Source organism: Alosa alosa, chromosome 24 (genome assembly GCF_017589495.1).
Source record: "Alosa alosa isolate M-15738 ecotype Scorff River chromosome 24, AALO_Geno_1.1, whole genome shotgun sequence".
In the NCBI taxonomy this organism is placed as follows: Eukaryota; Metazoa; Chordata; class Actinopteri; order Clupeiformes; family Clupeidae; genus Alosa; species Alosa alosa.
Genome location: NC_063212.1, coordinates 8606010 through 8621030, shown reverse-complemented (window position 1 = coordinate 8621030; position 15021 = coordinate 8606010). Strand labels below are relative to the sequence as shown.

The 15021-nt window shown below is 37.8% G+C and overlaps 1 protein-coding gene across 1 annotated transcript; it reads right to left on the bottom strand.

Moving 5' to 3' along the window:
• Window positions 1-1080: 1080 nt before the first annotated feature.
• LOC125289051 (macrophage mannose receptor 1-like) lies at window positions 1081-13539 on the bottom strand. The gene is made up of 10 exons (XM_048235720.1): window positions 13408-13539; window positions 11891-12367; window positions 11198-11340; window positions 10591-10688; window positions 10317-10456; window positions 7579-7719; window positions 2854-3240; window positions 2424-2569; window positions 2181-2278; window positions 1081-2082 (listed from the first exon to the last, which is right to left on the bottom strand). Exons 1-10 carry the CDS (start codon window positions 13532-13534, stop codon window positions 1923-1925), a joined length of 1917 nt encoding a protein of 638 aa, XP_048091677.1. The 5' UTR covers window positions 13535-13539; the 3' UTR covers window positions 1081-1922.
• Window positions 13540-15021: the final 1482 nt, after the last annotated feature.

Here is a 15021-nt window from a genome sequence, read left to right as displayed (position 1 = left end):
TAATTGTGAGTGTAACATGTGTTGTGTTGAACCTTTTTCATTCACTTCTGTTTCAGCTACAGATGTTCTCCAGTCCTTACTTCCGGAGGTGCCACAAATATCCGCTGGCCCACTTTGATGGAGAGAAGGTAAATCTAGCTGCTGAAGTGGATGAGAGAGCAGAAAGAGCAGCCCCCCAGCCCTCCTGTTTAATCTCCTCCACCCTGCAGGCCCTCCACCTCATCTCCCCACCTAAGGTCCTTCCCTGCTGTCCCAGAGAGAGTGACCGGGCAGAGTCCAGGGCAGTTCACTGGGGAGGACAACTCCTGTTCCTCTGACTAGTCCAGGTTAAAGGGACACCAGGCAAGCCTGATGCTTTTTCTCTAGGAAGCTCCCCCTAGCGTCTGTACGTGTCGATACATGTGCAAGCCCTCGCTCGGTCTGAAGCTCTTTTCCTTTTCTTTGCATCTTCCGTCAGGGGTTTTCACTGCTTCTTCGCCGGCTCTGCCATTATACACATGTTCGCAACAATCGCTAGCGTTTCGTTAGCCTGCCTCTGTGCTGGGGATGCAGGATGTAAACTGATCCTGCTTCTCACGATGTCTGAGACTTTGTGAGACTAAAGGTCGACAGGTACGATACACCGAACTTGCAAGCGGGATATTCTTCCTACAGGCAGTAGGGGTGGGCGAGAGAGTCTTCATTCGCCCTTTAATGAGTCATTTAACCATATACGACTTACGAAGATGATTAATTAACATAAAAACGTTGCCTGGTGTCCCTTTAATGCAAGTGCTGCAGTCCTACGTTCACATAGAGAATATACACAAGCTCAGCTGGGATTGAAGCCCTGATGTTTTCATGTAGCAGAGCTGTGTGCATTCCAGTGACAGCTATTTTTGTCCTTTTAATAGTTTAATGGTTAATGGCATTACACTATATTTGGTGTCGCCACTATGCCCTCTATCAAAGGCCAGCCAGAGGCTATGTTATATGCAAACACAACTATACAGAAACAGTGAACACACACACACACACACACACACACACACACACACGTTGTTTATGACATTTTATAAATAATGATAAATACATGACACATTATTACTTTTGTTTTTGTTTTCATCCATGGTTGGTTGACATTACAATAGAATGGACCCAGCACACACTGCACTTCCCTCAAGAGAAAATACAAAACCTTGTTGCTCTCATAGTGTGGGACTATTCCTCTTTGACACATCAAATCTCCAAACTCTTGTGTAAAACATTTCTTGTGAGTATTCCTAACAGAAAATCTATCCATGCCCTGATTATCGACTATCAATGTCAAAATAAAATGGGCCTATACATGATGATCTTGGTATTTTCTAAAACAATATTGAGATGTACATTTGCTGGCTATATGAACACACGTTGATTATGAAAAATAGGCTACTATAATATTTTGATTATTGCAGTGAAGCAAGCAAACAAAGAAACAAACAAACAAAATGTGTTATTAGCAGCAACCTTTACACTTTGTATTCTGTGACTGTGCTTTAGTAATGGTGAATAGGTTATATGGCCTAGACTATTTACACCAGACACAAATGTAATCAGTGGAAATTATGCTAGAAACTGTAAGTCTAGTATTACCAATGTGTAATTAAGAACATAATAACAGAACATATCGGGTGCCCGGTTTGGCTTCAGACATCCCGTCACATTCAGAATCATGCTACTGGGTGGGACTGAGCAGCGTTTTATGGACCCACAGAAGGCAATGGACTACAAATCAACAACGTCTTTGGAGATCCCGGACCCAGATTAAAAATGTAAAGATTAAATTTAACATTGCAAGAGGGATGCGGGTGACTATTTCCCATGGTGTTTTGCAATAGACATTTCTATAATGCACATACAGGCAGGAAGAGAATTGATTCAGAGGATATTAATAGAAATGCTCAAATATGGTCCTCACAAATATATTGAAATCTAGTTGAGCACAGCATGTCATTCCAAGCTTTTGAAAACTCTGTAGCATCTGAGGAGATTTCTGCACAGTCTTCACCATCCTCTTCATCCGCGTCATCTACATCATTAGGTTCACCAGGTGCCCAGTAGCTAGATTAAATAGGCTGTGTGAGTGAGCACTCCAACACATGCTTCCACCAGAAAAACAACACTAGTTTAACAATATCTTAATATTGGGTTTTACTTACGGGTTTGTCAGCACGGTGCCATCCACCCATTTCCATACACCCTCCTCTTCAGTATCCGAAAGACCAATCCAGTGATTCTTGTAAGATGCTAGGAATTGCTGTGAAGTGACATGTATGCAATACAATGCTGATATGTTGATATGTCAACTAAATCATACTCTTGAATGAAAATGTAAAAAAAAAATCAAGGTATGTGTAGATCATGTCCTTAATGAACATTAGTGTAATATCATTTGATCTCACCTGCTCATCTTCATCGTTCACAATCACTAGATCTGCCCCCATTTTTAAACAAATTTGTCTGCTTTCACTCCAGGATTTCTTTGCAACACTGATTTTATAGAGGCTTGTTTTTCTGCGAATCCATTTATCCATGATGCGCCGTGACACTAAGGAATGTTTACATTGGCACACTTTGAGACTTTCTGACCAGAGGATTAATAATAAATAAAGTCACATCACATTGGCTGCATGTCTCACAAATGGCAGAGATCCATTTATTATGCATACGAGACATCCAACATTAATGAAAATGAAACAACTTATTGCATAATACCTTATGTTAGAAGGCATAAAGAAGACTTTAGAACACCTTCTATTTCAGCGCAACCTCTAAGGACACTTGCATGAGCTTTTTGTGCAAGAGTCTGACAATCATTACATTTTTACTCACCTAATTTGTCACGTAGGCTCTGCAGCTCATCTCTTTCTCTAGTCAAGTTGTTGTAACTGCTCTGTAACTGAGATTTCTCAGTGTTCAAGTGGCCGTAAATGTTCTGTAAGATTTCTTTTTCTTTGGTCATGTTGTTAAATGTGTCCTCTAACTGTGACTTTTGAAGGGTCAGGTTGTTGTAAAGTGTCTGTATGAGGTCTCTGTCTCTGGTCAGATTATTGTAACGGGACTGTAACTGGACTATCTCATGGGTCAAGTTGTCGAGAGTCTGTTGTTGAAATGTCCCATCGCTCGTGTTGTTGCTGCTGTGTGATTTGAATAATATGATGGCAACAAGTAGAATCACACACATCACCGCCAAACACACTGTAGCCAGCTTGTAGGATCCTGAGGGAGACATACAGGGTATATTGTAAACACACTGAGGCAAAGATACACTTACATCATGTAATGAGATATTGAGCACTGACAAGATTTGTCTCCAGAGACTCTCCATGCAACATGTACCTTGCCTTTGCTTGATTAGTGAAAATTAAAACCAAACTAGAAATGCAATTCCGAGGAATTACACAAGGGGATGCAATCTGCTGGTTAGGGTGTTGGTGGGGCTGTTGAGCTTGATGCTAGCTGGTTGGTAGGGTAATTGTGATACCTGCAAAGGTGCTTTTGGAGTAACCAAATTTGAATCTTGTGTGACATGGCATTCTTGAGATATCACATTCAAGGTGTTTTTGACCTTGACATTTGACCTTCAACCTCCAACATCAACTCACTTCACCTTTGAGTCCATAAAAACACTCGTACCAAATTTGAAGCATGTATGTCAAGCCGTTCTGGAGATATAATGCTGAATGCATGAGATATGGCTGGGACTTTTATTTTGACACACAGGAAACACTTTAACAGGGTGTGTAGTTCAGGTAGAGCTAGATTGTATGCTTAGAACCTGAGACAGTTGGATTTCTCACAGGTGACACCTGTGCCAGTGTTCTGATTAGCCTGGGAACAGCCCCCATTCAAGTCTATGGGGGAAAAAATACACTTTTAATTAAGTATAAACTTACACTTTTTATTAAGTATAAACTTCTCAAAAATGAAAAACAGATAGGACGGTAAAGCCTTGGAAGATCTACGGAACGGTGTTTGAACCAAATTTGTACGTTAAGCGGTTTGGGCTGAATAGCGCGCACAAAAAGGTAAAAAGAATAATAATAATAATAACTAGAAATACAATTCCAAGGAATTACCAGTGCATGAAAATGAATTAATTAAATTTAACTTTAATAGTTAAAACAGATAATACAGAGACGGTTACTACGGTGATGCTAGGATAGACATGGCGGTTGCATAGCTTAATAAAAGTTGATAGTTTAAAAGTAGACTGTTTAAAAGCTGAATGTAGATAGTTTAAAAGTTGTTGATAGACAGTAGATAGTTTAAAAGTTGTTGATAGACAGCTAGTTTAATAGATAGTTTAATGATAATTTAAAAGTAGACCGTTTAAAAGTTGAAGGTAAATAGTTTAAAAGTTGTTGACAGACTGGAAGTTTAACCCATTAAACTACTGAACTTTTTACATTCAACTTTTAAACGGTCTACTTTTAAACTATCATTAAACTATCTATCTATTAAACTAGCTGTCTATCAACAACGTTTAAACTATCTACATTCAACTTTTAAACATTTAAACTATATACATTCAACTTTTAAACAGTCTACTTTTAAACTATTATTAACCCTTAGAACCCTAAGCTGTTTTTAGGGCATTTTCACTACCTTTATTCATAAGGATTTATTCTGGTCATTGTAAGTGCCACACACACATATTATATATTGTTTTTTTCAGCAGAGTCTAGGCTATCCAGATCTGCCATCATGTATTAGTACTAGCATTGATTTTATTTTGATTTTTAAAGAATTAAAATATAAAAATCATATTATAAAAAATCTTATATTTTGACCTGTATCTCATCACAGCAAGCTCATAGCTCTACATGCATTTCATGTGTGTGTAGGGCTGACTGTCCTGAAACGGGCAATATAATTGCCATGTTGGAGGGATACTCTGGGGCTGAGCAATTTACAAAAATATGTGGTGTGTGATTTACGGAAATAAATGCCATTTTTTATTTAGCGATGAAAAATGACCATTCTGCGCTCCATATATTGTGACACAAACTGATCTGACCTGACTTGACCCAAGTTTGCCTGTTAGCATGTGTGACTATGGTGTATGCACTCATGATGATTCTCAACTTTTTACTGCATTGCCATGAACAAAGTAAAGGCAAAAAAGGTGTTTCTTTGTTGAACAAATTGGGATGCAATGGTAGCCTTGAATTGGATGCCATGCAGGAATTTGCTAGGATCTCAAAACCGGATTATGAACATGTTTTGCCATAGAGAAACACACGATGATAGCGTTGGATTATAAACATGCTTTGCCACAAAAACAGACAAAAACGTGGGGTAAGTCCAGCTATATGAAGTTATTATTTTGCTGTCACTTCGTCTGTTTTATAACCCAGAAGGATGTATTTGGTATCAAATGATAGCTCTGTGTCTCCTCTTTAATCTAACATGTGTGGCATATATATCCGATCACGGGTCCGCGAGTAATTACTCAGAGAGTAATGGGTGTGCAGCATTGGTTTGTGTACATGACGTTAATATTTTGCAGTCACTTCGTCTGTTTTTATAAGCCAGAAAGATCGATATCCATGATACCAATGGATAGCCCTGTTTCTCCTCTTTCATCTGATATGCTTGCCATATCTATGCGATCACGGGTTCGCGAGTAATTCAAACGAGAGTAATGGGTGCGCAGGTGAACGCAGAGAAGTATAAACTGTAAATATGATGCAATTTAATTTCATGATTTTTTTAAATTTTCGTACTTGATCGCACAGACAAGTGTGTAGTCTCTTTGGAAAGCCCCACTTCTTCTCTGTCATGCAATAAAGGTTTTATCTCGTTGCGATGAACAGTCGCGGAGCAATGTAACAGAGAAGAAAGGGTGTGTTTTTTGATGCACTTTGCGTCAATTGGGTTCTAAGGGTTAAACTATCTATTAAACTAGCTGTCTATCAACAACTTTTAACTTGTCATCAACTATGTCAACACTTGTCATCAACTATGACTCCTACCCACTGTAGCTAGTTAGCATGGTTAGCATGTTAGCATTGTTAGCATTTTAAGCAAAACTGATAAAAATGATTAGCTAGGTTAGCTAAGTCATATGGTTAGCATACTTAGCATGTTAGCATGCTAGTTAGCATAACTACTAAAAATGATTAGCTAGGTTAGTTAAGTCACATGGTTAACATAATTAGCATGTTAGCATTGCTAGCATAGTTAGCATGTTTAGCAAAACTGCTAGAAAACGTTAGTTAAGTTAGCTAAGTAACATGGTTAGCATAGTTAACATTGCTAGCATGTTTAGCAAAACTGCTAGAAAACGTTAGCTAAGTTAGCATGTTAGCATTGCTAGCACTGCTATAAAACATTAGCTAAGTAGCATGGTTAGCATAGTTAAAAATCTTAGCATAACTGCTAGCAAACATTAGAGCCATTCCAACTTTCAGTTATCGTCAAATATCTACCTATACACAGCCATTAAACTATTTAAATATCAACATTCATTAACGGCCGTATTATGATGTCACAATCGGCAATGTTAAGTCTATGGGGATTTTTAAAAAGTTTTTCTTTAATAGTTTAAAAAGTATAAAAGTTTCAAAGTTGAAAAGACATAGCAGCTTCGTCCGTTTGAATACCTACGTTACAAAGTTTAAATGAAGTTTCTAAGTTAAACTGTTCAAGAGAAATAGCGTACGGAAAAAGTGGTAAGCGGAATAATAATAAGAAGTTGTTGCCTAGGAAGAACAGTACAGTGCATTTAATTTTCATGCACTGTAATAATAAGAAGAAGCCTAGGAAGAACAGTACAGTGCATTTTCATGCACTGTAATAAGAAGTCTCTGGATTTCAATACAGGGGATGCATCCCCTCTAATAAGAAGTCTCCGGATTTCAATACAGGGGATGCATCCCCTCTAAAAAGAAACAGAACAGTGATGTCGTGATTAATATGTCTCTCTGCCTGGGCTAGGGGATAAACCATAAATATACTGTACCATATATACAATGTTGACACTATCGTCTCATATCTATACATGTCCTGATGCAGACAATACTCCCACTTGCCCTGGACTCCTTTGCTTGCTGCTGTCCCTTTCTACATTAAATTGAGATTTTATTTCTATTTTGCGCAGTCGAATCGTTTTTCTTTCACTGATAATACAGGCTCTACCTTTACTAGCTGCAACTACTAGACAGGCACGTGTAACTACACAGTGTGGTCTAGGGTCATAGCTGTTGTTGCACAGCAGTTGCGGTAATAAGATAAACTTCTGTATGTCTGCTGCCGATCAAATAAAATCATGCCTTTTATGTCTGTGTACATGATTTGAAAACCAAGAAGAATTGCAGCAGAAGAAAACTAAGGTTTTTGAAAAATGTTGTATACATATTTTATACAACATTTATATATATATATTAATTAAACAAGAGTGATTCAATCATGTTACAGTTACATATTACAGTTTAAACGTATTCTCTAGAGAACTACAATGTTGGTCCAATATACAATGAACAAGAAAGCAATTAGCCACATCATGTAATACATCATGTAAGCTGAGTTATTTATTATTTACAACAAGATTACCTTCTTTACTAATACTGGATATGCTCATCTTGTTGAAAGTCTTACTGGTGTGTATTTCAAAATCTTTGTTGTTTTCTTCATCATCAATTTTCTCAACAATTGCCTCAGTCATCTCCATTTTGTATCCCTTTGATTGACTGACTGCAGAGAGAGGGAACAGATCTGTTTTACCCTGAAATGAATAGTCTGATATACAGCACACAGAGCTGGCACTTCCTGTACTTTCAGGAACATGATGGTTAAAGAGGAAGTAAGACTACTAGTTTCTACTTATTTCAGGATTTTTCCTTATCATTATCATCAACAATAAAGACACTGTGTATAATAGTATATTTCTTTACACACACACACACACACACACACACACGACACCCACACACACATCTCTACTGACCATCAAGGTACTGGATGCCAGTTAGTGTTATTATTATTAATTTGCGTAATGCAGATGTCACATTTATCATAATACCTCTGTTAGTCTGTTTCTGTTAGTTTTTTAAAGTTTGTGCTGTCAATATCTTGTACATCGCTATGCTCATTGTGCTTGGGAGCGCGGTAGCGACATAAACATCTAGCTTTTCTAACGACAGCCTTTTTGTTGTAAACAAAATCAACCGAAGCGTCCTCAGGTGACATGAATGACTAGGCACCGTTGCTCACATGTGCCTATGGTTGCTCATCTATCCATCATCATATAACGCCTGCCCAGACGATTTGATTGGTCCGTACAAGTTCTCATAGAGGCTTCTCAATGGAACAAGTCCAGACCGAATTTCCCAACCACAAATTTTGTGGGCGGGGTTTAATTCAGGCTTGCTTCCAGGCTAAAGAAAAGCATTTACTGTACTTTCCTTTTACATAATTGGATAAACCAAGTGTCAGGAATCAACAACTCACAAAAATAACATGTATATATGAGCACAACCAAAAGATTTGATGCCATTTTCTCTCACATGCTAGAACCAAAATGAGCACAGGATGCTGTAGTCTTTATAGTTTCTGTGTAAGGATATGCCTTTGATCTCCAAAAAAGAGACAATAGGAAGGTTTCTAACCAGATCCAGTCACTGAACAACACAATGTTTGGTAATCGAAAGGAAAGTATTTCCCAGAAACTCAGTACATCCCCTATGAGGGCGACTACTGAAATGCTGACGCCCTCAATTTTAAATGAGGAAGTGTCCAGACTTTGCTGAAGATGATACTAAGTACGCCCTCATATATTGTTACATCTTACAGTATTGCTTTCCAGTTCTCTCCAAAATCATTTGTTGTTGACTAAATAACCAAAATCAAACAGAAAAGACTAAAATAGCTTAAGTACATGAACATATATAAAATGGTATGAGATGCATGGCATTACTTTTCTTGACACATAGTCATGGCCCAATTTGTTGACACCTTAACAGCTCATTAAAGGAATGCTTCATTCCTCCTGAAAAGTGATGGCATTAGAAGTGAGTGTGAGTGTGTTTTTTTTTTTTTTACAAAGATAATAGCCCGGACTGATTTGTTGTTGCCCCTAAAAAAAGATGATAACATTTTGGATTATACTGGTGTTTCAAACTAGGTGTTTCACTTTAATTCATATCACAGATTTAAAGATTTTTGATATTGAATTCAGTCATTTAACTTATAATGAAGTTTTTAAACAGTCTTGGTTCTGTAAATGGAAAATAAATGTAATTTACATGTATCCATGCTCTATATTGAAGGAAGGATTATATTGGATTGGTTGTTGTGTTTCGATGTCAATAATCTGTCAGACTGTGCTCTTGAATTAGTGCTCCATCTAGTGGTGTAAAGTGATGAATATTCCTGACTAAATATCCAGTCCCATCAGTTGAGTTTCCATGGTGTCCATGGTATTCAAGTCAGAATGAATACATTTGCTGGGTGAAAGAGAACACAGTTGACACAAAACATGACATTTCAATCATTTAGTTGATCCTAAACATCTTGTGATCAGCACCCTTTTGTTATGCAATTGTAAGCTTTGGTAGCTCAAGGTGCATTTTACTGTATGATACCATACGCAAACAACCAGGGTTTCCCACTTCTACCTGTCTTTATCTATGATGTTCAGGACAATATGAATATATACAGAGAAAACCTTTGGTTAGGACATCAGACAAATAAAATTAGTAACACAAACATGTTTGTTATCATCTTGTGTATGCGATAAGAAGAATTAATTTAAAGGTGCAGTCAGCAATTGTGCTTACATCACAAGTTTATTTCTTAGCAGACATGTCCAAAGCAACGTACATTATATAAAAATCAAGGAACAAACACCAGAGAGGTAGCTCACCCCCTATTCCCAGAGAAACTCCACACAGTGCACATTTTTGTTTGGGGGACATGCTACCCCCACTTTGTTTGATTACAGTTTTCGGAGCCTGGGCTGCCTAGACCGGGTTTTTTTTGTACAGTACTACTCATGGGATGGGAAGCTAGCGGATCATAAGGAGATGTTCGCTGAATGTGACAAAATATGGTACGCGAACGGTTGCTGACTGGACCTTTAAGCTAAGTTGCACAGTTCTACACAGACACATAGCAGAACTATAACTACACAGCTTTCAGTGGGTACAGAGGATGGAACACAAACATTGCCTTTTGCATTGCATTTCCTGATTGCAAATAGTTAATTTATGCTTTTTATTATGGTAATTGATATTGCTGTAATGCTCATACACATATATTGACTTAATCAGTGGAGACTGATAGAAGTTCTTAGAAATGGTCCTCACAAATGTATTGAAATGAACTATAACATGGGACATCATTCCAAGCTTTCATAGGGTTGGCAGCATTTGAGGAGATTTCTGCACAGTCTTCATTCCCTGCATTGTTAGGTTCACCAGGTGCCCAGTACCTATGAAAAATTCACTCTGTCAGTTGGCTGATTCAGTGATGTTTTCAAAGAGATGCTTTGACCAAGAAAATCTACGCAGCTTTATGACATTTTTAGATAGCTGCAAACTATGGTAGAGGTAACAATGCTAATACTTTATGGTCAGTGGTGTGCCGTCTACCCATTTCCAGACACCCTCGTTGTCAGTATCTGAAAGTCCAATCCAGACATTCTTATATGGTAATAGGAATTTCTGTGAAGTTACAACAACATAAAAGACAATCTGTTATTCATGCTGTTTAGTCCAAAATCAGAAACCTTGGCCTGTTTGTGTCGTCCTATTTGCAATCAATTGCTGTCTATTTAGACAGTTATATAATATTGTAACATCAGTGAGTTGGTTACCGTTGTACAGTTGAATGAGTGTTCCCATAATGATCTGCAAGTGTGAATGGAATAATGTATACTGGTCTTGCAATTAAATGAGTGAGGTGTTCTCATGTTATTGTGTAATGTTTAGTCATATCTATAAATCATGTTGTGTCAATGTAACTACTGAGCCTCTTGTTGACAGATGTGTTTACCCTTAATAATGTGTTTTCATTTCTATCCTAGTGTTTACCTATTTTTGTCCTCCATTCAAATAAATGGCTTGGTAAAGCTGATAGTAAGTTTTGTTTCCCAACGCCTGTTACAATGTAGCAGGAGTATATACAATAGAATATAAAAACTAAACTACAACATGACCATATTTTACTGTACCTGCTCCTCTATGTCATTCACAACGATCAGGTCTGCCCCCATGTTTAAACAGCTGTCTCTGCTCTCCTGCCAGGATCTCTTCTCACTGCTGACTTTGTAGAGACTTGGTTTTCTGGCAATCCATCCATCTGCAAGTCTTGAATCTGTTGAGCAAGTTTGAAAGAATTTGAGACTTTATGACCAGAACACGGGTGTCATACTGATATACTCCTTCACTACACCTATGGGCAAAAAGTACAAATCGTGTGCTGTTCTTCCTTTCTTGAAATACCCTACCTTCCATGTCAGTTTTTCTCTGCATCTTCCTTCCTGATGATGGTATGTAATGGTAGGATTCATCAATTTATTATAGAGATATTGCTTATAACACATTGTCACAAACAACTGGAGGTGAATATATTTTTTCATTATTTAATTTTCCTTTTGTATCCAAAAAATCTGGATATGAAACCTGCGGGCCAGTATCATTGACACCCCTGGACCAGAGGCTTAATAAGGAATAAGCTAGGGTGGTAAGTAGGTAAGGTATATTTTCTGCATTACTTCCATACTACCATCATCTTAACAATGTCTCCACAGACGCTCAAACATGCAACGGAACACAGAAGCAGACTATAAACACAGCTCCCTAATTGTACATAATGAAATGTAAAACATATTCCACAGATTGTAAGTCATTACATTTTCCCTCACCTAATTTGGTAAGCAGCGTCTGAAGATTATCTCTCTCTCTGGTCAAGTTGTTGTAACTGGCCTGTAGCTGGGCTTTCTCATCAGACAGCATGGCGTTGCTAGTTTGCAAATCAGACTTCTCTCTGCTCAGATTGGTATAGTTGCTATTTAATTGTGACTTCTGTAAGATTAGATCGTTGTAACTTATCTGTAAGAGGTTTCTGTCATCAGTCAAGTTGTTGTAACGGGTCAGTATTAGGGACTTCTCTTGAATCAAAATGTTGTGACTGGTCAGCAAGAGGTTCATCTGTTTATTCAGGTTGCTGTAAATCGTCTCTGACTGGACTGTGTTGTGGGTCACATTGTTGTCAGCTGTTAGTCGTTGAAATGTCCCATCACTGTTGTCGTTATTGCAGTTATTGTGTGATTTGTGTGATATGATGACAATAAGTAGAATCACACACAGCACCCCCAAACACGCTGTAGCCAGCTTGAATCCTGGGGGAAGCATGCAGTGGCATCATTTGTACTGTAAACATACTGTGCTGTATGTGAATGAAAGTTCACCTGAAAGGTTCTCATTTCAATAAGCCTTAGAGCCAATGTGAACGGAGACCAGCTGGGGCAGTCTAGGGTGGAGTAATCACTCTCCGTTTTGGGCCCGTTAAACCGACCAAATGTGAAGGCAACTTTAGACTCATGTCCCCCACAGAGGACAGAATTAATTGCAGGTCTCAAGAGAGATACAATTCTGACTGACTGACTGATCAGTGCAGGCATTGACTGCGTATAAGAGTGCCTCAATGGTGCTTATCTGTCTGTCATTGTATAAAGGCCACCCTCGGATAGGTGGTTGTGATTGGCCAGGCTAATTTTTGGCTGGGAGGAAATCAGTTTCAGTGTTACAGTAGATATTCCAGATCAACCAACCAAATGAGCTCTCTGATTTTAAAGGCTTTTCAGTCTCATGTCTTGAGGTAGTGTACTACGTATAAATTTGGGCTGTCAAAATAACTGATTCATTTCAATTAATTAATTTGAGGAAAAATAACTGATTAAAAAAAAATAGCACAGATTCCGTATGACCTTTTATTTGACCCTGAGCCGTTCTAGTCAGTAACCATTAGACTGTAAAATGAAGGAGAGAGAAGAAAATGTGCTGCCTAGATCATTGATTGAAACATTTACTTTTAAAAAACGGCCTGATGGTGTTGATAACCGGAGTTCGTCACTGGAGCAAAAATTATATATGTGATTAATTTAGATTAATTAATCACAGAGTATGTAATTAATTCAATTAAATATTTTAATCGATTGACAGCCCTAAAATAAATACAATTAAAAGAATAGATAGAAATGGCAATAGGTGTATGTTAATGAGTGCTTTGATAACACTCATTAACATTCAGAATCAGTACATTAATGGAATACATAAACACTATATCTAGTGTTATGAATGCAATATAGGTTACAATTGACAGTGAAGGTTGTTAATGAGCCACATGAATTAGTTGATGTATTTATAGATACCAAATTACCTTTCTTGCTATGTCTGCCTATGCCCATTTTGTTGAATATCTTACTGGTAGATATTTTGTCACCTTGGTCCCAGTAAGACCTGCCTTCTTCACTATTGTCCACATCCACAAGAATGTCCTCTGCCATGTCCACTTTCTATTAACCTCTCAATAACAAGTGATAGACCCAAATCTGTTTTGTCCTTTTATCAGTGGCCTGCGCAGGCAAAATGCGGACGTGGCATGTAAGAAGGAAGTCTGAGGGGTTACATGAGAGTATGTGCAACTGTGACCTTTCCAGTACTCAAGTGAGGCAGTTTGCTATCAATACAACTTCAGTGGGTCATGTAAAAATCACAATATTGTACCTTAAATTCATCTTAATTTAGGTATTTAACTATTGATTGTAGCCTATAATGGTATGCAGTACGGTCATCTCTGATATGAGTGTTTGTGTGTGTATGTGTGTGTGTGTGTTTGTGTGTGTATTTATGTGTGTGTATGTATGTGTGTGTGTATGTGTGTGTGTGTGTGTGTGTGTGTGTGTGTGTGTGTGTGTGTATCTTTTTCCTTGTTTGTGACGTTTCATCAGACAAGTCTGATGTCAAAACGTGTTGAATGAGTAAAAAGATAATTGGGAGCAAATACTGGTGTGCTGGACTTCTTTTATGTATCTTGTTATGCATGTGCATTACCATCCCATCATAACAAAGATATCGAAGAGAGAGGTTAATATTGCATAACTGCTTCCTCTCAGTTGAAAAAGCAATTGTACACATTTTGCTGAGCAAGCAGCTTCATGCTGAAAACACGGAAATGCGTTAACCCCTTGTAGCCTGAGAAGTGCAGCCTGCCTCAAAAGTCCTTCCTCTAATGACTCAGTAAAAAATAGATTTTTCTTGGTAATAAAAAATAACAATAACAAATAAAAACTCAATCCAAAGCACAATTTGTCTCAAATGATGCTTGTTGTCAATTTCTGTTGTAGAGTAATTTGTTTTTGATGGTGGATAATATTAGCTTTTTATAGCTTTTTGTTTTAATTAACCATAAATGTATCATTTAATAATACATTTAATAGTTTTTCGTATAAAGAACAGTATAATGTGTTTTGACAGCCATGACTCTCCCATAGCATCTATGATTATATCCTAATGACCAATGTCTACAATTCAATTCAATTCAAATCACTTTATTCATCCCCAGGGGGCAATTAAATGGCACAAAGAGCAGCATATTCCACCACACTCTGTTCATGAGGTCAGAATCCACAAAACACATTCCAAATCCAATATTTGCATTTCATTTATTAATTTAGCAGATGCTTTTGAGTACAAAGAGACTTACATGTCAATTAAATTACAAGGCTATATTCTCCCCAGAGCAACTCGGAATAAGTGCCTTGCTCAAGGGGACAACGGTGGAATTTAATTGAATGAACCATGCAATTAACCCCCCCACCATTACCATGTTTTGTCAAGCTTTGGGCTGGGCTGGGCTGGCATACTCCAGGCAATTGAATCCACAACTTTTCAGGCAACTGCATGCTAACCAGCTCCTTAACCACTACGCTATCATTGCCCAATATGATTCATTAACATACTTCATTCAAAGAAGAAGGCTGCCATTTATGAC